The sequence below is a fragment of the Conger conger genome, chromosome 16 (genome assembly GCF_963514075.1).
Source record: "Conger conger chromosome 16, fConCon1.1, whole genome shotgun sequence".
NCBI classification, from domain to species: Eukaryota; Metazoa; Chordata; class Actinopteri; order Anguilliformes; family Congridae; genus Conger; species Conger conger.
Genome location: NC_083775.1, coordinates 25,120,693 through 25,144,280, shown reverse-complemented (window position 1 = coordinate 25,144,280; position 23,588 = coordinate 25,120,693). Strand labels below are relative to the sequence as shown.

At 44.4% G+C, this 23,588-nt stretch overlaps 1 protein-coding gene across 1 annotated transcript in view; it reads left to right on the top strand.

Moving 5' to 3' along the window:
- The window catches only part of LOC133114127 (uncharacterized), a 57,662-nt gene that overhangs the window by 4,626 nt on the left and 29,448 nt on the right, over window positions 1–23,588 (top strand). Inside the window, exon 2 of the mRNA XM_061223318.1 lies at window positions 1,095–1,228. Within this exon, the coding sequence (XP_061079302.1) occupies window positions 1,095–1,228 (134 nt within the window). The remainder of the gene's footprint in view (window positions 1–1,094; window positions 1,229–23,588) is intronic.

Here is a 23,588-nt window from a genome sequence, read left to right as displayed (position 1 = left end):
CTTTTCACCCGGAGATCTAATGGACAGGCGTCTTGGCCCAAATGTGCCCAGTGCCCTGGAGAACAGCCCCAGATGCAAATAGGACAGCGTCCAGAGCACCGAGGGGCTCCCCTACGGCTCACTGGGCAAAGGCTCCCTCCAGCAGCACAGAATAGGTCCTAAAGCCAGCACACCATATCCTCCAGACTTATGTCTCCAACCTAGGTCTGGAGCCTATGATATGCTGGCTTTACGACTCATTATGCAATGCTGGAGTGAGTCTTCACCTAAAGCAAGCATATCGTAGGCTCCAGACTTGGCTGCTGTCATGTCATGTCCGGGTCATGGTCAGTACATGATGTAGCCCAGTCTGGAGCCTATGATATGCTGGCTTTCTGTGAAGACTCCCTCCAGCAGCACAGAGTGGGTCCTAAAGCCAGCATATCGTAGGCTCCAGACCACTACGTCATGAACCGTAAATGACCAACAGTCCACAGCAGCATGACATAGTCTTCTTTGGCTTGCCTTTAGCAGGGTGGGCCTAAGTCATCCAAAATTCCCCATGTTATCGCAGCCTGAGCACACCTTGCTACTTGCCAATTAAAGATGCTAGACCTTTGTCTCTATCCGCTGTAACTTGTAATGCGGAAAATAGTTAGGGCTTCTGGGAGAACTATTTGTGGGAGATCTGCACGTGCTTCAGTTGCAGGTAGCACAGGGAAAGCAGAGATCACTAATTATCAACAAGATACCCTGCACCACTTCCTGCTTGTTCCCATCATCACACAGAGTTCCTTGGACAGCCGTTTTATCCAGGCCTGGAATATCTCTCGGCTGTACATGGGAACTTGTTATAATTATTCAGCACATCCTTGCAATTAGTGTCATAACCAGACAAGCAAAGGTCTACTGTACCTGCAAAGGGATTGTCTTGGTATCTGCTGGCACTAGAACTCTTTGAAGAGTAAAGTAAATGAAGAAAGAACATTGTGTGCAGTACACAGTCTATCATCGTGTTGCCACTGATGCAGCGTCTGCAAGTTCTCATACTGTGGACAACCAATCAGGACTCCCCCACAGCACTGTGGTAACCAATGAGGTTTGTCCCCCTGCAGAGCGCTGGCCAGTGTGATGCAGCAGCAGGCTCCGGGCTCGAGGGACCAGATGGAGCAGGAGGTCACCATGGGGTCACAGGGCCAGCACTATGAGAACATGCAGGCCCAGGCCCGGGCCACGGCCAACAGCCTCCGTAAGTCTCTGCTCCCCACTATCACCTTTCACCTGCTCTTTGTGTTGGGTTGAAACTTTAGCACGCTATTCTCAACACTGTTTCCTCTCTGGAGGTCCAGAGATGTGAGTGCAATGCAAATGTCTGCTACAGAGGGCAGAGTGTAGAAACTCCTGAAGAAGCACAGAGTGCACTTAGTCTTCATTGGCTGGAGACATTTGATTTTGGTTCAGGAGGCCAATCGTACGTCTTCTTGGAACCGCCAATGAGGGCCGTGATCTGAATAATGCAGCAGACCTGGGTCAGTTTTACACACAGACGCTGAAACTGAGATTTTAACTGAAATCCTGGGTTAAGTCAAACCACGAGCCGCCCTCATAGAAAATGTTATTAAATAATACTGCACATTAATATTAATGAATGAAAACCCTCCTGAGATCCATTCCGGCCATATTACTGTATGACAGCCCCCCTTAAGCCAGTCTCGGCGGTATTAACTCCGTTCGAAAGGGCCGCTTTATTGTTGCGGTGCTGGTTCTGTGTAGGAGGATCTCATTCACTCTACATTTTTATATTTTGGGGTGTTGGGGATCGAATATTGCTGTCCCTTAAGTCAACTTCTCGCTTTTGCTTGAATCCACATGGGAGCAAGTCACAAGAAGGTTTCGTGGCGGTATAAATTTCTCTGTTTTACATACCGTGTGACTGGAGGTAGGGTTCCCACATTATGGCGTGCATTAAAAGGAATATTAAAAGCCCAGCCTGCCAGGAGCGAGCTCATTGAAATGCTAATGAGGGGAGAGAGCCGCACTGCTATGGAAATGTAAGACCGCGGAAAAGAGAGGCTAGAGGCTACCGCTAGAGAGAGGGGTCTTCTTTTAAACGCATCCATCCAGTAATACGCGGGGCAGGTGTGATAATGACAGCCGTGTCACGGTTTATACGAGCCAAGATGCAGACTCGGCGTGAACACAACAGGGTTTGTGCTTGGCTCCGGATAACAATTTCAGAGCCAATAAAATGAATACGGATGCGTGTGGTCAGCAGCAGAAAAGGCTCATGCCTTTATTTCATCTCCTTTTGAAATGGAGGACGAATCTCTTCACGTGGCTGGGTACTGTGCGGAGAGGCACAGGGCATGCTGTAATTAGGGATAGGACTCAGGCCAGGCCTGATGGATGTTGTGATGGGGCTGTGGCGTTCTGGAGAATTAGTCACAGTGTGAACATGAAAGCAGTTGTTTTTTGGTGAGCTTCGTAGGCGGGGGTTGATACTAACATCTGTGTTGATCATTTAACACCTGGGATAATTATTACCTCGGAGTATAGCTGACTAACACTGGCGAGGCGCACACACAGATTGCACACACTGATATGCATGCGCACACACACACAGATACACACAAGCAAACATTCATACACACATACACAGAGATCACACACAGATGCACACACAAACAAACCAAACATTCATACGCAGAGATCTCACACACACACGCACAAACACACCAGGGCAGAACAGAACTGAGCTGCGCTATCTCTGATCGTGACTGAATGGTCTTATCTTTGGACTCAGATCGGATCAAGCCTTCCTCTAAAGCAGTGCTCCCTCGCACCAAGGTTACATCAACGGGCCCCATCTGTAATACTCGCACGCATCCAGTGCCCGCTCTACGACACGACCCTCTTTCCCGTGCTCTCTGGGTGTCATGAGACACCGGTGATGTTTGATTGGCGAGAGCCGTTCGGCAGTGACACTGACAGAGGGGGGCGGGGCGAGAGAGAGAGAGAGAGAGTGGGAGAGAGAGTGAGAGGGAGAGAGAGAGCGAAAGAGAGAGAGAGGGAGAGAGAAAGACAGAGAGTGAGAGAGAGAGGGAGAGACAGTGAGAGAGAGAGATGAGGACAGAGAGAGACAGAGGGAGAGAGGGAGAGAGAGATGAGGACAGAGAGAGACAGAGGGAAAGGGAGAGAGAGAGACAGTGAGAGAGAGGGAGAGAGAGATGAGGACAGAGAGAGACAGAGGGAGAGAGAGAGAGAGAGGAATGAGAGCAGAGAGAGAGAGAGAGAGAGAGAGACAGAGAGAGAGAGGAGACAGAGGGCCGGAGAGGACAAATGAAGGATTGGGATTTTGCACCAGGAGGAGAGAGAGAGAGGCCTGCAAGGACCCCCGCTTGAGCAGTCAAGCTGAGAAAGGAGCGAGCTGGACAAAAGGCGCCGTTTAAGAAGCGGTGTTAGAAACACACGGGCTCCGCAGAGACCCGGCGCTGCGGCACTTCCACCGCGCTCTCAGCCGGAGCTTTGCTTTTCGCGGGCGGGGAGAGGCTTTGAACGCAATCCCACCGAGGGGCTGGTAGAGGAGGCGGCTTACGCTACAGCTGTAAAATATGAAACGTTATGATGAAAAATATTTCGGCGGAACATCTGTACCATGAATATTCTGTCTGGCTGCGCCGTTCGTGCAGATTAAGCGGATTTGAGGAAAAGTTGACTGATTGATGCAATGCACTGGTGGCGGTACGAGCTACCTGCTGGGGCGCGTCAGAGGGCGTTCAGCCAATCACCCGCCGTTCCCTCTGATTCCGGGAGACGTGCCTCTGCTCGTCTCGATGTTGTTGTCACAAAGAAATGTGCGCGACTCACGGCTCGTGCAGAGAGAGCGCGAAGACGTTAAGTGAAGTCGGTGCTTGTGCGTGGTTCTTTTACAAAGTCTCTTACTTTCTCACAGCTAGAGCTGCTGGAGCTCATCTGAAGCCGAAAAATGTGGCTGTTTATTTCTTAAATGTGCTCCTTCCAGCCTGGGTGACAGCCAGAGACTCACCAGTCAATCACGGCTCATTAAACACAAGCACTCAATGTCATCATTTTCATAACGCCATAACACACTCCCTACTACACACTGTCCACAATGTGATACAAAGCAATACAATACAGCGCACTACACAAAGCCCTTCATAGGCCTACTCATTTCATTTTAGTATGCAAGGCTTTTTTACCATTAGATTAAAATGCAAATGAGAAATAGAGGAGAATCAGAGCCTCATGGCTTGTGAACAGTTATATTTTAAGTTTACGATTTAAAACAGCCAAATGTAGCTGATTTTGGCTCAGTATCGAGTACCACAAACCCTGGGGTGGAACAGAGGGTGAAGGACAACTCACCAAACTTCAAAGAAGTTTGAGAAATATCCAGAACAGCGGCGGTAAATCTGACCTTTCCGGCCCCTCCAGGCCGAGGGCTGGCCGCTCTGCGCGCGTCCGTGATTGAGAACCTTCCGGAAGCTGTTTCAGGTGCTTCAGGCAGGAACAGGGCGCGGTAATCACTCTGGCTAAGCTAGCTGTCACGATGTTGGCACGCACGGGCTCTGAAGTCAGAGCCAGTTTTACAGCCATTGACCTTTTCTCCAGAAGGGCGGAGAGGCCCGGGATCTGCGCGTTTCGGAGATGTTTGCATAATTTATCATTTCATCAAAATGGCCGACACGGTGGTGCGGTGGATTGTGCGGTTGCTTCACAGCATAAAGGTCCTGGGCCAGGGCTTTTCTGTGTGCTGTTTGATTATTCTTCAAGGGTTCAAGTTTTATCTGTGGGATCACTCCAGGACTTTGAACTGTACTTCCCTTTAGGGTCTTCAGTGCACTTGTCCCTGGTTCTGATCTACTGTACATTGCTTTGTTGTACATTGCTCTGGATAACAGCGTCTGCTAAATGCCAATAATGTAATGTAAGGTATCCATGTATCTTTCTGTGCGAGGTGAATTCCAAAATATGTGACCTGGTGTATATAAAATAGCTTATTATGAATTTCTTAACCATTTATGCAATATAGTTTCATCGTCGCCTTTTCAGTATAGTACCTTTTAAACTGAATGGCTATTCTATATGTGCTGCATATGAAATGAAATATACCGAATAGAAAAATGATCTCTTTCTAATGCAGAATATTGAGACACATATTCTTTATATTTTAAAAGCATGGCCTCATCAGTAGTGGTCTCACTAAAGGTGACCTCAGGAACTTCAGAGTCATACCTAGCCACCTATTCCTATTTTTAGAAGTCAAATGTTCAGAAACAGGAAGTGAGGGAGAACTGGGGGATTTTATTCCATCGCACACAGCTGTGCAGTCCCTTCGAACGTTTTTCAGACATTATTCAGCTCCCAGCTAGCGAATATCCCCACAATACTGTTGCCATGTAGTAGCAATGTTAAAGCATTGACACAACGTTACAGTAACATTGTGAAAACATTTTGTGTTAGCTCAGAATGAATCAGGTGTGAAGTGAGCTACTGCACTGTGCACATACACGTCTGTCAAGATAAGGATGTACTTGCTCTTGAAAGGGACTGCGAGAAATTCAAGGCCAGGTTGTCCTCTGCTGCTTTTCTGTGGCCTACTTACACACAATAGCGGAGATGCCAAAGGCAGAGAAACCGTTTGGCGTTTTCATTTCGAAGCAACAGGCTGAGCAGCCCACCCTATACTGTAGGTCGGCCATCTTGATTTGAACCAGTGAGGGATCGAGGTGCGCAAACCCCACAAGAATGTATTAGCCTATAAAGGAGTGAAACCCGAGATGCACTTCCTGCTTCGGAGGGGCACAGGTGGTCCCGTTCCTGTTCCAGAAGATTCCACCGTTGGACCATTTCGGCGGAGAGTGAGGGGATAGCAGATGGAACTGTGCAATCTCTATATTCCCAGTAATCAAACAAATTAAATGGGACCTAATTACCAGGCTGCCATATTCATTGCATCCTTTGGCAACCATAGCTCTTGCAAGATAGGTTTTCTGGTTTCCATGGTTGCACATGGCTTCTGTCGCAGTTCTTCACATATTTATTTATTTTGCTGTGGGAAGGCTGGCTAAAGAGCTGGAGACAGTTTCTGTAACACAACACCCCCTACAAGACCTGTACAACAGAGATACTAATATAGAACAGGTGAAAGTATGGAGAAGGTACTAATATAGAACAGGTGATAGTATGGAGTGGGTACTAATATAGAACAGGTGATAGTATGGAGTGGGTACGAATATAGAACATGTGAAAGTATGGAGAAGGTACTAATATAGAACAGGTGATAGTATGGAGTGGGTACTAACATAGAACAGGTGATAGTATGGAGTGGGTACTAATACAGAACAGGTGATAGTATGGAGTGGGTACTAATATAGAACAGGTGAGAGAGAGGAGCATGTTTCAAATGTAAAATTCGCTTTCCTTTTGGAGAAAATGGAGAAACTGGACTGGACCTGTGTATGTGCACCAGCCTTATTGAGCGTCATTGTGTGCATGTTCTTGCCTGTGAGCTCAAGTGTGTGAATACATTCATGTGCGTATATTGTTTGCGTGTGCAGTACATTCAAGTGTTTTTATATATCAGACATTGTTCATATCTGTGTGTATGTGAGAGAGAGAGTTCTGGGAGGGGAGGCAGTTGCCACAGGCAATGGCTCCATTGCTGTGTGAGAGGCGAGTGGAATGGAGGGTTGCCAGGTAATCGCAGCCATTATGTGGAATCGCCCTTACATAACTCTCTCTTTGAATGTATCAGATGTGGGGGGGGGGCACGTGCAGTCCCAGTGAGCCTGCAGGGGGGGCACTTTCTAGTACCGAAACACAGCTCTGTTCCCACAGGGAAGAGTTGGGTGTGTGTGTGTGTGTGTGTGTGTGTGTGTGTGTGTGTGCTTATGCATGTGTGTCTGTGTGTGTGTGTGTGTGTGTGTGTGCATCTGTGCTTATACATTTGTGTGTGTGTGTGCGCTTATGCATATGTGTGTTTATGCATGTGTGTGTGTGTGTGTGTGTGTCTGTCTGTCTGTCTGTCTGTCTGCACGCATTTCCATTTGCAACTGATTATAAAGTAACCATGGAAATGAAATGATAACTGTGCCTCCGAGTGATTTATATTATTTATTTATTCTCAAAGTGTTTACTGACTGCGTTCACACAATGGTCTGCCCAAAATATTCAGATAGAACGAGGACACATTTCTCAGCCAGCTTCTCCATGCCAGAACAGCGTGAGTTCTGCTGGGGCTTTTATCATTCTGCAGTGGCTGGGGGATATCTTCCCCCTTTATATTTCTGCCGTGACTCTGATAGGTGAGAGGCTCGTTAAAAGTGAGGCTGGCGAAAGAGGCAGGCGCAGGGAATGAGGCAGGACAGGCCGGTGAGACGCGCACAGGCTCTTGATCCAAACACCCGATCCAAACACCCAGGAGTGTGGCAGTCGGGGACAAAGTATTTTTCATGCACTTCAGCGGCAGGGAAGACTTACTGATGTGTGCTAAACAACAAAGGGAATACATGCATAAACTGGGCCCTCAATGACCTCAGTCCCCCCCTTACAAGTTATGCACTCTGCCTTGTGAAATTTGAATTGCATTTTGATGCGCTTCCATTTTATTACTACGTGAACTGCATCCCCTCGACGGCAAAAAACAAAACCTTTTTTAAATTCCAGAATCCAGACATTAACATTCTGGCGGTGATATCAATCACTAGATATCAAAGAAGTTATTCAAATGTAAAAATTTAAATGTCACTTTTTTTCTGCTGAGAATTTCTGTGGCCTTGAAACCCCTTGATGTTCAGGCAGCAGTCAGACTGCACAGCCATGCTCAGGAATGCGATTAATGTCCGTATGGCAAAACACATACAATTGACTTCTTAATCTGAATACCGCGCGTGTTTCTGTACGTACAGTCTGTTTCGCAAACACAAGCCATATGTTTGATGCGGCACCGTGTTCTACGATAACCAAGCAGCTGACAAAACGCTACACAAATTTGACAGTAATTGCAACAGCTAAAAAGCAGTAAAACAATTGTTTTCCTGTTCAGAATTCTCGGCCGTAGACAGTGACACTTGCCGGAACCTTCTTTTCACTCTGAAAGAGCGGAGACAGGCGTGTCCTCAGAAACACGCGTGTCCTCAGAAACACGCGATTCCAGCATCGCTCCTTATCACACCGCAGCTCACCAGTCGGGGTTGCAGCGTGATAAGGATAAAATGGGGATAAAAATTTAGGTTTCGTTTTAACAGGCGCCCCATCACCCATCCACATCCCATTGCATCACCTGCCAACTGAAGCCTCCCTAAACCCGGGTGATACTACCACCAATTATACGTCCCCCTGCAAGACTGCCGGGTCCATCTGTGCACAAGAATTATCCTCCTAGCAGCCCCAGCAAAATGTCTTTCGTCAAACAGTGCCACTGTAAATAACCACTGCTCGCCAGTGTTGACATAATTAGCATTATATTGGCAGAGTCTGAATGTCTAAGGCACTGTTTACACCAATATCCCATACAGAAATCACATCTCTGTATAATGCAAAATAAATACATGTGGTCATCAGGACTTGAATTTCAATGTGCTTGGTATCAGACTTGCTGCATCCAGACAGATTTTCTCCCACTCTCCGTGCTCAGCGTTTCATCCAGCGAGCCCTTCAACAGGTGTCTTGCATTTCTCATACTCGTATTCCGGAAGGTTCTTTTCCTAACGGCGGGAGAATTCGCACGCTGGGGTGATTGTATTTGTAGACTGCCAATATCCAATCTGCGCTACCTCCCAGTGCGATTCCAAAGGGATTAGGGATCCTTATCTCGCACCACAATCAAGTGTGTCATTTGTCAAGAAATGAGATATTTGTACAGCGGCCCAAGTCTGCCAGGGTTTATCTGGTTACTGCTGCTCCTGTCCCACAAACATGGCAGATTCCTGCAGCCTAGCATGAGATAGAACTCTCCTCCAACCAGTGCCACCTCTCTCCTGTAGCACTGTGTGGCCTGTATAGTGCAAAGTAGTTCTGCAATTGGTGATTCCAAAAAATGTAAAAAATTGTCATGTAATAAAAATGAACTTTTCTAAACTAGCTGAACAAGCACCGCTGATGGTTCAGCAATGTAGTGTAAAATATACTGTAGTTCACCATCTTGGTTAAAGCTGGTATGGCATCTTTGCTGTAACCCATGGCTGTTCTAAGTGACAGCAGTAGCATAAGGTGTGGCTAGAGGGGTGTGCATTAATCACAGTTTGTTCGCTCTGAAACAGACTGTCTCTCTGTCAGGGAGGGGTTTTTTCCACTCCAGTTTGGCATTCGCCAGCTGAGCGGATGACCTGCTTTAAAAGGCGCGAGAGAGCTACTGAGCGTGTGCGTAACCGGGCCTGTGGGGGGGGGGGGGGGCGGGACAGCATGCGAGAGACACGAAACTGACAATGACGGCGGTGATGACAGCGGTGAAGAACACTGCATTTAAATACGGCATCTCGTGGATCATCTTTTATGTGAATCCCCCACTCGGGTAACATACGGCAGCCATTTTGAGCCTGAATGCTCGTCACGCACGGCAGCCGATGTAGAGAGGGAGACAGCAACCGAGACAGTTAAACTGGGCGGTGAGCAGATAGCCAGATTGAATATATTCTGGGGGTCTCAAACCCACGTTCAGGAGGACCAGGGGTCTCGGTCTCCAAGGCTTCAATGCCTGCAGGATTCTGTGTTTTCCTTTTCAATTAGCAGCCAATTCAGCCCTCAGAAAACAAAGCATGTAGACTCTTTAGTTAACCCATTACTTCAATTAAGTACATCAGGGAGTCCGATGAATGACCAATCAATTAAGCGCTGAAACACACTGGGATGTGAAAATTACTTGAAAAGGCCAGCAGATGCTGTGACTCTGCAGGACTAGGGTTTTAGATGCCAGGGGTACAGTCATGTTTGCCGGAGAGCTCCACCATCCACATACAACCCAACCTTAATCAGGCTCATCTTCTGGCCACAAGCAGAAGTCTATGGCACGCACACTAATACACCACTACACTGACATGTAACAGCATCCGACATGCTAACATACCAGTAACATGCGCATGAGCATGCATCAGTAATTAACACGCTTCCACATAGCTTCCACATACGAAACTCATGTTAACTCACATTAACGTGTGCATACTAACACGCATCAGTAACGCAGGCATTAAAACATAGCTCTAACATGCCAACACGCAGCGCTAAAAACACAACAGCGCGCGTTGCGTACCCTGTTTGCAATCACGGGCGTGTCTGTTTGTCTTCAGACAGCAAAATAATAATAATAAAATCAACAGAACGCCGTTTGGTTCGTCTGGGCCCGGCGCGCTCCCCCCCCCCCCCCCGGCTCTTCAGGGTCACGTGACTCGCTGCTCGCGCGCGGGGGTCTCTGTTTATGAAACGCTCGCCGTTCCTCTGTAATCAGCGGGTCCGATCCCGCGCTCTCCACCGCAGAACAAAGGAGCCTTAATTGGAAAATGCTCAGTGTCAGCGCGCCACATAGTTCTTAAACTGACGTTGGACAAAAGCAAGCTTCCTTTATGTGCTTTGCGGTGGCGGCGAAGTGGCTGTATTTAAAGAAAGTCTATTGGTACACCTACTGCAAAGACCAGGAAAGTGCTTTTAAATGCCTTAAGCGCATTCGATTAGGCTCATATGCATTATGCGCTACTCAAGATCTAATGAGCCGGGCCAGAGACCTCTGCAGCTATTGTCGTAAATGCATTCCTTTCACAAAAATAAATACATAATCATGAATTCATGTAAATTAGTTCAAATATACAGCGGTATTAGAAATGGGTAAATGAGTTTTGCCAGGAATATGTTTTCTAGATTGTTTATTCAGGCAAAACTGCTACGAAATGGGACATATTCTGTTTTGCTTTTTTATTAAATGGCTTATTAGGGGTACAAGCGATGAAGCTGCTATCACCATATTGGGATTGTTCGGATTATTATTGTTTTTAATTATTTTTCTGCCCTTAAAGTATCTGGATCTCAGAAACAGTACGTCATAGAGCTAATAAATTTGGTAGGTAGGTTGCAAATGTCACTCACTAGTCAAGCAATAGAAATTATATTGATTGTCCAGATGGGGATAAGAACCCTTTTTATTGCTTTTGCCAATAACTTCTGAACCATCTGGTCAAGAATGTTTTTCTTTAGGCAAGACAAATCAATCGATATACTGTAGCCCACGCTCATTTGCACTTGACAGGATTTTGCACCATTTTGAATTTTCTGAAACACTTATACAATAATTTTTGCGAACTCCTAGACTATTCACACAGTAAATGGCATCTGTGGGCCAATGAATTTTATGGCGTGGCACATATTTCACATAATGAGCCATAACTGTTGAATGCAAACTGTGATACTGCAAGATTTAAAAAAGCGGTGTCTATACATTCAGTATAAGGCTGAAGAAGATTCACACAGTGGTTTAATTTTGGCTATATTGTTTCCCATAATTTCAAAATAATGCATTCCACATCCAAAATGAAGTCCCCCAACACAGGATTCTGTCCCTGTATGTTTCAAACTGTTTATTTTGCCCAGCCTGTTGGTTGGCCTATTGCGCTGACTGTTTTCTTAGCCTCATAATGGCTTCCTTGGCATTAATTGGCAAAACTGGTCCTCATGTTGACAAACACCAGAAACACCTCGAATCAAGACTAGCTACTGGAGACTCTCTTATTCCTGGTAAGGAAACAATTGAACACACCGAATCAGAAACATTCAAACAAGCCATTTATCCTGATATTATGCTGGAACTATGTATTAAACCCCTAAGTGTCGCCCATTTTCTTGACATAAGCTTAAAAATGACATACCCAAAATAAAATAGTTACTATTCTTGAACCCTTTTAACTACAGGCATAATCCTGGTCTCTTCCGAAAGCGGTTTGTTTACCAAGAGTCAGAATTACTCCAGATATTACTAAGAGAAGTTACAGAAGCTCAAAAACAGTAGAAGTGGAAGCTGTGGTGTGCTTAGAAACACAATGGGGCCAAGTCACAACACTGGACCAATCCCCTTTAAAATTTGAGGACAATATCAGCAAAAACCATTTCTCCTGAAAAAGGATTTGCACTTCTCCCCGCCTGTCACCCTCCCATACCTCTCTGTCCAAAACTCCCTCTCCTTGCACCTAAGCTCAGATAGCAACAGGTCGAGAAGATCATAAAAAATAAGTACAATAATCACAATAATACCATCTTGTATATTAATATATTCATTGAAGCCCAAGTTTTTGTCAAATACCCAACCCCCATGAACAAGTCAAACACATTCCATAAATTCACATGCTATTTATTATTCAAATACAGACTGGCTCCTTATTTCTAAGCAAACTGAATAATAATCAAATATTTTGAGAATGTATTTAGGTACTCACCAATATAAAATGGGGTTATGTCACTGAAAATTCCCTCTATTGTGTTGTTTTCACTGTCTTCCTCAGAAATATTCACCCAGATGAGAGATTTATTGGAACTCCTCCAAAGGAAGTCCTCTATTTAGATGAAAAAAATTTTGTTGCAAAATGTCAACCTTTTTTGGCATAAAGCTATTTTTGCCGAAGTGCAACAAACTCACCTCTAAGCAGTGTAGTTTTATGCAAGCCTAAGAAATTATTCACCATTGGAAATGCTTTTTAGTCATCGCTTCAATGACATGCCTGTAGTCGGTTCTTTGATGAGCTGAAGTTATACTGAATTTTCTTTCACACGGATGGGGGTAACGCAATTTCTCTGCTACTACGCTACAAATACTGGTCAGAGGCAGTTGTACTTGGGCTCACCGTGTTCGAGAGAGCCCACAAAATGTAAAAGTACTTTTGTAGAAATATACACCGGCAAAACGGACAACAATGATAATTCCTCCAGAGAAATTTGAAGTAAGCAATGGATATTCTATCAACGTTTCTATCAACCAGAGTTAGCACATTTGTTTTACCACCCCCCCCCCACACTTGTTTTACCACCCATGTTACAAAATAAGAAACACTGTCACTAAAGCAATAGCATCTTAAAATAAGTTATACAGATAGAACCGTGAGTTTTAAACAGTATACCCTGTTACCATAGTGATTGAAAATTGCAAAAAGGGATTAAAAAGAGCTCCTATTCGTTCACTCGATATGGATGTGTGAATACTCAAAACCACAAGCCTGAACATCCTTCCTACACTTCAGTTCATTCCTTCATGTTCAGTTCAGAACACAATTTACTCCAGAGTTCAGTCAGGCCTTGCAGAAGAGCAGGTTAGTGAGTGACGGCAATTACTGCCCAATTCTGAGTGAACCAGAAGAATGGATTGGGAAAATGGTAAGAGGACTTGCTGCCAAGAAAGGTACTCAGAGTATAGGCTTGAATAAATATCCATATGTTTATGTGACATGCTCTATCAAAATCAGTCGTGTTGACCCCAAAACATATTTGAGGATGTAAGCTAAAGATACCAAAGTTATCTCTCTACTCCAGATGTCAAGGTGGTTGTGTCCAGTGTCATTTTGAGTGGCACTAAACCATGTTTTTGAGAAAAACGGCTTCAAAGTCTCATTGCGAGAGTTACGTGAGGCTGGGAGACTATCGACACTGGGCTAACGAAACTCTGGGGCTATAACGTGTCACCTTGTGTATAAACCCTTTAAAACTATGCACAAAGGTGTTACTTTCACTTGCAACTTGTGGCAACATGGTAAATGCCTGCCATTTACCATGTGTTTAAAAGCTTAAACACAATATTTTTACTAATTTGGCATTAAAACTCTCAGTCGCAACGTATGACTGATTATGATAGACTGGGTCACATATATGAATACTATGGAAAAAAAAATGAGCAAAGCTAATTCATATAAGTCTTAAAGATGGGGTAGGCGATCTTTGGGTTTGAGCAGAATCTCGGCAGAAGAAAGACTTTGAATGTATACAGCACTGAGGAACCCACCCCCTCCTTTCCAGTCAGCCTCTCGGGGATGCAAGCCACAATGAGAATTTCATTATGGTACATCCATTTTACAAAAACACTTATATGAACAGGCTAGGCTGACACTTTTAAACTAGACACAGTGCCAAGCCCAAATCTACACTATCTATATGTTATGTTAACTGTACATTATGTTAACTATACATTAACATTCAGTTTAACTACTGGCTTTTTTTTTTTTCTCAGAAAAGGGGGTATGTATAGATAGATAGAGACAGACTGACCGACACAGATAGACAGGACAGACTGACATAGCTCCAGTGGGCTGGCCGGGGCGAGGGGGGCGCTCTGATTTGGGGAGATTGTTGGAAGAGCGTGCCCCGAGGAAGGAAAGGGCCCGTTACATTTTAAAATGGATCAATTTCTCAGAAGAAGTGGAGGGACCTGGAAACTCAGCGTGCCGCCAATACGGCGGCCCTCGCTCCGCGCGCGCGTGTGTGACTGTTTCCATGGCGATCCTGCGCAACGCCAGCGAGAGCTCATTGGGCTCTGGATCGAGGCTGATAAAGGACCCGCCAAGCTTTTTACCCGCGCCGACGGCCAATCAAAGGGCACCGCGGGTTTCCGTTCTCCGGGTTTCTCGGTTCCGGCACGTCGCCGGCCATAGACGAACCGGGAAAAGCGCTATACGTTCTTACCCGGCTGGCGTTGGTGTTCAGCAAACATACGGGGTTATGTAACAGCCTGTTTTAGGCCAGGCTCAGAACTATCGCATCACAGCAGGCTAAGAACGGAGGGATTTAGCAGAATTATCTGTGCTCATGATATGGGACGCTTATCCACTGCACTCATTGTTTTCACGGTTCTTTTTTATATTCTTCAGTTCTTGAAGCATAATGGCTGCTACGGCACGATAAAGAAACAATGCTTTAGCAACAGTTAACAGTGTCATAAGATGGCAACTTCAGCTTCTTCCTTCATGAGAGGATTTCATGAAATACATCCCATAGTCAATGTTTATAGGGTATTATGTATGGAACTCTTCCCACATTTCTCATAGTTATCACAAGAGGCAGTGAGGCCATCACAAGGAATGACCTATAACGTGTGTGTGTGTGTGTGTATGTGTGTTGTCGACACATTACGGTTATAAGCTCATTGAGGTTTGTGCATCCCTCCATCTAAAGAGTTATATTTTCATATTTGCCTTACCTTCCTCATATTTCACATACTGCCTCTGTGCCAAGTGCTGGCTCAGTGTGATTCTCAAATAATTAATTTTTAAACCAGATAACAACAACACACCCCATCCCAGCACCACCCCACCACTGAAAGTAATTATCACTTCATTAGTGAACCAGCAAGTAGTTAAGCATCCATACTGACAGACTCTATGGTGTGTGTATGTGTTCAGTGCATGCATGTATGTGTGAGTATGTGTACAGTGCATGCATGTATGTGTGGGTATGTGTTCAGTACATGCATGTATGTGTGGGTATGAGTACAGTACATGCATGTATGTGTGAGTATGTGTACAGTACATGCATGTATGTGTGGGTACGTGTACAGTACAGTGCTGATATGCATGTACGTGTATGCGTGTGCACGGCTGCCTATGTAAATCTGCAATGTAGTGACAGGTGATGTCAAGAGCTCAAGGGGATGCTAATGTGGGATTACAGTCATTAACAGTCTACAGGCGTGAGACACACCGCACCTTTTCCTATGAGAAACACGCCATGAGCGAACCCAACCCCCGGCGATGACACATGCCATCCTGACGCAGTCACGCACCTGTGACAGCAGCGGCCAGCAGCGTGCCGGCGGTCACGTAACGCGTGTTTGTGCGCCTAGCGGGGCGAAGCGTGACAACCGCACACGCGTGTGAGGCGTGTTCAATATCGCCCGCCGGGCCACGGAACGTCCCCGATGAGATTTTCGGAGGCCGTCGCGCTTATGAAAAAGCGGTAGGCGTAAATGATTTAAAAAATGATTTGATCGAACATGCGAGGAAAAACCCATCGCTCTGTTGCGCCCGGCGTTGTATGTGCAGAGAGACAAAGAGAGAGTGAAAGAGAGACAGAGTAGAAGAGGAGATTGAGAAGGAGAGGGAGAAAGGGGAAGAGAGACAGAGAAAGAGAAAGATAGAGGGAAGAGACAGGGAAAGAGTAAGAAAGAGAAGAAGAGTTAGAGAAAGATAGTGAGAGATAGTGAGAAATTTTAAATCCCGCTGGTGACCCTGGCTCAAAGCAGCCTCAGTCACACATCTGAGAACAGCTGCAATTCGGCTGGCAAATGAGCACGCAGGTAACTAGTCGGTCGGACGCAGTATTAATATTGATATAATAATAAATACTAATACATTTTATTAATAAAGCACCTTTCATACATTAAATGTAGCTCAGAGTGCAATGATTGAAGGATATGAATATTCCAGGGGGAGCGAGGGGCCAGAGAGGCAGGGCCTTCTCCTCTCCCTGGCCACCCCACGGGTAGAGCTACAGCGACTCAGCAAACCAGGCTTCAGCCGCCCACGGAGACCACGAAAAGCAGCGTCGCCCGGGCCCGACGCGCGCTGTGTGCTTTTCTCCTTACGCGCGCTTTCTCTCTGAAGCTCTCCCATTGTAATGCAGGGCGTGTTGGAGGCAGCACAACAAACACATCTCTGGTGCGTCTGGCCCCCTGCTCCCAGCTCACGCTCTGCGTGGAGCAGTCAGGCCAGAGTCGCACCAACAAACCTAACCTAGCCGTGACACCCCTGGAATTCATGCACATTCACTTGAATTTTAAAATAAATACGCCTGCTCACTATAATATTCAGAACGAAACTCCTTTCGCATGATTGTCTTGGTTACTGATGTGTTTGGTTTAAAATTCTCCCGAATTGTTAGAGGGTTTTCTAATTTTGCAAGCTTCGAAACAATGAAAAATGTGCCATGTCCATATTTCACTTAGGCATCCTACATGCTCATTGAGGGCCCTAGCTTACTTGTGGGTGGGTTTGGTAATATAAATGTATACAGTGCAGTCTGCATGTATTTGAAAAGTGGTACAATTTCTGTTCTTTTGGCTCGGTGCTCCTGCACATTGGATTTGAAATGAAACAATAATGAGCTTAAAGTGCAGACTGTCACCTTTAATTTACAACCATTTTAGGGGACCAATAGGAATTGGACAATTGGCTTCTCAGCTATTTCTATTCAGTCATGTGCATTCAGTTGCTTCCTGAATTCATGTATAAGAAAGCTTTAGGTGTCTAGTTTTGATTTATGTAACTTAATCTTAATCATGTTACAAACAGTTGTTTTTGGAGGCCTGTTTTTTGGCCTATGTCTTCTTATTTCTCAGCCTCATAATTGATCATTGACAGAACTGTTGTCCTCATGCTGACAAATGCCAATAGTAGACTTCAAAGGAAATTAAAAGCCTAGAACTGAACTAGAAGACTTGACACTGAAAGGTCTCTTATACTTGCACTAAGGAAGTTATTGAATACACCAGACTAATCAGAAAAGCCAACTGTCTAATTCTGGTCTCCTAAAATGGAGGGAGTTTGTAGGAAAAGTGATGTAATTCCTCCATGGATCACCCGATATGGAGGTATGAAAGGTGATGGCCCTTTACACATCATTTTTTAGGTTAAATTTCAAATCCAATGTGCTGGAGCACAGAGCCAAAAGAACAGAAATTGTATCACTGTGCAAATACTTATGGACTGCACTGTAACACAAGTACAACCTATACAGTATAATGTATAACAAGCCAAAGCCAATATTTGATAAAGATTTCGACCAACACATCCCTTAACATCAGATAATATTGCTAATTTTCTCTGTGGAAATTAGGTTACTGAAATGATATCCTTGAATCACATTTATTGTAACTTAAATGAGTGCTGTATACTTTATTAGGCTCCCCTTGCAAATTCATCTTTACAAAATGACCCTGGTTTGCTGCATAAAGGACAGTAAACAGAGTAGCGTGTCAAACAGAGCAGTCTGGTGAAGATGAAATCGTGAGTAGTTTGTTTCCCTTTAATGAGCTGTGTGCATTAAGCAACTCTTATGGATTTCTGTTGTGAGGCATCATCTTCCCAAATTAACTAATGATGCCACTGGTGATATATCCACTTAAAGCAGAAACCAAGGGTATTTCGTGCTACAGATACACATGTCTGCCAGAAATGAGGCCAGAGCCCGCCTAATCCCTTCACAAACCGATGTGAACCAGCCCGACAAACTCTACTCAAATTCTAAGCCCATTCGCTCAAACAACAAGGCAACAACCCCACAGAGTGCAATAGAAAATAAAGCAGTGTTTCAAAACAGCAGAAACAAATAGCACCGGACCATCCTCCTCCTTTCTTTCAGTATCAATGATGAATTCATGTATGAATTAAGATTAGGAATTATTCCAATTTTAATATTTTAATGTTCGTAATGATCGGAACAGGCTAGCCAGCTAGCTTTCTGATCGCATGATGTTAATACATTTATCGCTGTTTATATTGATCAGAACAGGCTAGCATTTTCCCATCTGATAAACATCGGGGAAATAAAGCGAAACAAAGTGAAGCCAAAACAAAGCTTGACAAATTGAGCGATAAGCAAAATGAACAGAAACAGGAAATAAATTAATAAAAATAAAAATGCATAATATTGTAATTAACATCACTACTACTAATGTAATACACAATAAGTTAATTTGAGAGTTACACAACAATAACGATAATAGTGCTTAATAAAGCCAAAGACATTTTCCCAGTGTTCCATTGCTTGGTTTAGTCATTACATTCTGCAAGATTGAGGAACACAGAGTCCCTGTGTGCAAACACCCACTTCAGAGTCGGTGCAGACCCCATTGACCCATTTCTCATGATGAGAGGAAACCATGAGTGTCATGAGACCGACCAACTGCCCTTCTGCTTGTTCAATATCATCTGCTATATCCGTTATCCCCCCAGCTCGATGATTGTGAAAAATAGTTTCGGTGAATGAAACCATGTTTGCAGCAAGCTGACGTGTTTAAATCAGAAGGGGAAGACCTCTGGAATCACCTCTAACCTCAGTTTATTCTCCTCCCGTAAGCTCACATTGTAAGAGGAAGCACTACAGAGACCGGGCAGAGGAAGCACTTATGGAGACAGAGCATAGGAAGCACTACAGAGACACAGCAGAGGAAGAACTACAGAGACACAGCAGAGGAAGCACTACAGAGACAGGGCATAGGAAGCACTACAGAGACAGGGCAGAGGAAGCACTACAGAGACAGGGCATAGGAAGCACTACAGAGACACGGCAGAGGAAGCACTACAGAGACACGGCAGAGGAAGCACTGAACAGCCTGCAGGCCGGGAGGGGGGTTATAAATAGGCCAGTGCGTTACAGGCCATGCTACGTAATCTTATTGGCTTCCGTGAAGCTACAGTTGAAGAGCACATCTTTTAAAAAAAGAAAGGAGAATGAGCGTGTAGTATCTTAAGGACTTGTAGCTACTGTATGTGATGTTGTTTCTCTCTGTGATTCACTGTGAGCGGCGGGGGTGGTGGGGATATGGTGGGGGGGGGGGGGTCACACGCGGCCCACTCTTCCGTTGTGCCCACTCTCCGAAAAAAGCTGGAGGCTAGCGACTGTGCATTTCGCATTTTGGCGGGATTACAGACCAGCAGGTTGGGGGAGCGGGGGCGCGCGCGTGTCATCGGTGACAGCGACGTGGCGTCAGTCAGTCCGTCAGACACGGTCCTCACAGACAGGCAGATGGCTGGATGCCATTGGCGCAGGGACTTTGGCCACATGGCTTGATACTACAGCCCCCAGCTGGAAGGCTGCAAATGTCCTTAATGGTGCATCTGAGCCCCACCTCCACCCTGGCCAGGGCATGGGCCACGGACAGAACAAGCTCAGCGCCCACACCATGGCCAAAAGCTGCCTGGTATCGTGCACACAAAGATGGGGCTTCGGGAAAAAAAGGCTGAGATGAGATCAACACTGGTCTCTGCTGCCCCGTCGGTCTCTTACTGATGTACTGCAGTCTCATATTAACACACTTACTGGAGTAGAGGTATGGTTAAGCCATCCTTCTACACAGGATACAGCTGCATAGTGGTTCATCCTCTTAAGGTACTGTACCAGTGTGTGGATGGGCCCCATGGTCTGGGGTAGCTGTTCAGGCTCTGTTCCAGTGTGTGGATGGGCTCCACAGTCTGGTATCTGATAGGCCACTGTACCAGTGTGTGGATGGGCCCCACAGTCTGGCATTTGGACCAAGTCAGTCCTGGGTGGATAGGGTCCCAGAGTCTCCTTGCACAAGCTATATATGAAATACCGTCCTCTGACTCAGTTTCAGTGCAGACTTAACTAGTGAACTAGTTAAACTTAGCTCAACTAGTGGAGGTTGAATATAATAGAAAAGGGGTTAAGAAAAAACAAATAAAATATATGTGTGCAGGCAGGGTTCGGTCGCGGCGGGTTCGAGCCTTCGAGCAGGGTACTTTTGTTCGGAATGTGCCGGCCTGAGTTTTCCCCTTCATTCCAACTTACCCAACTATCCGAAAGCCCAATTTTACCAACGTGTGTTTTCTCGTCAGAAAACTGAATTTACTCCAGTGGAATGATGTAGCACTTTGCTGAAATAAAGTTTATTAAACATTAAGCGCTCCTGAAAGCACAGGAAGTGAAGCACGGAGTCGCGGCAGACCCGCTCTCCGGTGGCCCTCACACTATGAGGGGCTGGGGACGATGAGCTAATTGATGCATTAAATTTGCATCCAATTAATGGCTGATGAAATCATCCGGGGAAAGACGGTTCCATTCCTGCCCTCTTTTGAAAAAGTTTCACGTTGTCCCTCCAGGCGCCTCAGGCAATTAGCAAACAGTGAAATTCCCCCGAACGGCATTCAGGCATTTGTTTCATCCTACCTCTCCGTTTGTTCAGCTGCTCATAATCTACAGCAGTTTCCACAATGACTGGCAACCGCCACTGCAGATTTTACTCAGAAGTAAAATGATCGACATTACCAATTCTCATCAAACTGCTTAATGTTTATGGAATTAATCTGCAATACTCATTCAGAGGAATTTATATTGCAATCGCAAGTATGAAGATTAGGGGTCAAAGTGCAGTAATTCCTTAGAGCAAGTACAAGAAATACAGACTCAATTGAGTCAAGTGCCCTATTGACCATTATACAAACCTTTACAAACGAGGGCATGTCAATGAGCATTAATGTACATTAAACAAACAGCAAAGAACCACAGACGATGAGATCAAAAAGAGAGGAGGAGGAGCCAGATGCCCCATATTTCAAAATCTGTGTGGTGTGCACTAGAGGCAAAAGGCAGCACCATCCACAGACAAACAGGGCAGTAACCTTGGTTACATATGTGGTCTGTGCCCATCAAGTAATGGAGGCAAGGACTGCACTCGCAAATGAAGCTAGCGCAAGGCTATGGTGTTCATTCTGTGAGCTGGTATGTTATTCATTAGCAATCTATGCTATGTAGTTTCTATGGTGACAGACCACAATAGAACTTCCACTTGAAAACAGGGAGGAAAAAAATGCTATTTACTTAAAAAAACAGCTCTCCAGAATATGATGGATACATTTGCTCTCAGCATTTTCAAAAACAAGCATGTATCTATGTACAGGACTGTGTAAAAGTCTTAGGCACCATAGATTTATTTTTTGTATTATTCTTTTGAGATTTTCTAAAAAATTCAATGGTGCAGATAGACCACTTTTCAGATAAATACTTGATCGAGGCTGTTCTGGGATTACCTGGAGAGCCAGGAGCAATTGAGACAACCAAAGTCAGGAGAATACTTGTAGCAAGTTCTCAATATACCTCAATAGAACAACCTACCAGTTTTTAACAATTACCATTATCTTATGAAACAGCAGGACAGTGTACCAAAGATAATTGGTGGCATTTTAAAGGTAAAGGGTGGTCACAACAAATATTGATTTGATTTGAATTGAGCATTTCACTCCTCGTAGTACATTTTTTGATATTTAGAAACTGTTAATTTAATTATTTTTGAAAGCATCTTCGCTTTGATTTTTTTTGCATGTGCTTAAGGCCTCTGCACGGTATTGTATATCCTGAAAAATATGGACACTGCATAATGCATTATTGCCAGAAACTATGATTTCAGCTCACAGCACCACTGTTCTTGCTACTCTCTTGTTGGTTTTAATACACTGAATGGTTTAGCACAGGAATACATTAGCGACCGTCTAACTGTTTATCAGTCAAAGTGAGCTCTCCGCTCTGCAAATGAGACTCTGCTTAATCTACCCAGCGTGAAACATAAAAACAGTCTGAGGACAGGCTTTTATTTTAACGCACCAAAGCTATGGAAGTCATTACCACAGAATAGAAGAGATTCCTCATTTGTTATCAATTCCAGTTCCATCTTAAATCTTATTTTTTTAACTTGCATTTCTTATAAATTTGTTTCATCCATTTTTTTCTCTTTTAAACACATATTGAATCAATTTATTTATGATCATTTTTATTCACATTTACTAATTAATTTTTTCTCTATGACTTTGAAGCACGTTAGGATGGATATTTTGTACATAAGGAGCTATACAAAAGTGTACAAAAATATTCAGCCCTAAATATGACATCTTGGCTCAAGAAAGACGCAGCATTTCTCCTTAAGACCGACTTAAATACATTAAAGTTCAAATTTTGGTCCTTCACAAATAAAGTTGGGCGAGTTAATAAGTTTGTAGTTGTTGAACTCACCAAACTGAGTTTGTGAATAAAAAAACCTCTTACATTTAATCATGAGCCAAAGCCAAGGAAGTTTATTATTTCAAAGAAACCAAAGGCACTTTTCCATGGAAAATAAATAATAAAATGCCTTTATTCGATGCCAAGGTCCAAAGAACAATTTAAAAACGCCAACATGTTTTGGCAGAGCCGTCTACAGACGAAACATTTATTGCCATCGGACTTGTTTGGAAATGGTTGTTTTATTTGTTGTTGTTTGAGTTGATGTTTTGATCGGTTGTTCTGCTGTTGGAGGAGCTAGCTCTGAGAAAGAATGGCCTGTTAGTGGATAGGGCTCCATTTTGGCTGAAACTGAGGGCCGGCAGATAATCACAGGCAGGGACAGAGGGCAGGCCAGGTGGAGAGAAATCCGTCACGCCCGATTTCCCTCCCGTTGCGCTGAGATATAGCTCAATTCTGCAGCAAGATGAAGCTGGTAATGATTTCAATTACACCACCATTGGGGCCACCATCAGATCAGTAAATTCTCACAATTTTATTTTTCTTCTGCATGGTAAATTCTCTATTTTGCAATGTTCCATCTATTCGTATATTACGATTTCTTATTTCATTCAGAATTATTATCAATTTTCTAAATTGAAATGTTTAAATCAAGCCAAGTCAGCCCAGTTTACCAAACCATCCACTGAATTAGGGATAAGAACATTTGAATGCAGCTTATTGTTCTACTTATATTACATTAGTGAAAGCTCAGATCGGTTTAATTTAAATGGGAAGCACCACATAATGACACACCCCACAGATATTAGATCAATTATTTTTATTATAGAGGTTTCATTAAATTACGCTGAAATTATTGTTAGTGTTGCAAAAAAATCAGACAAAATCATTGCTGCTGA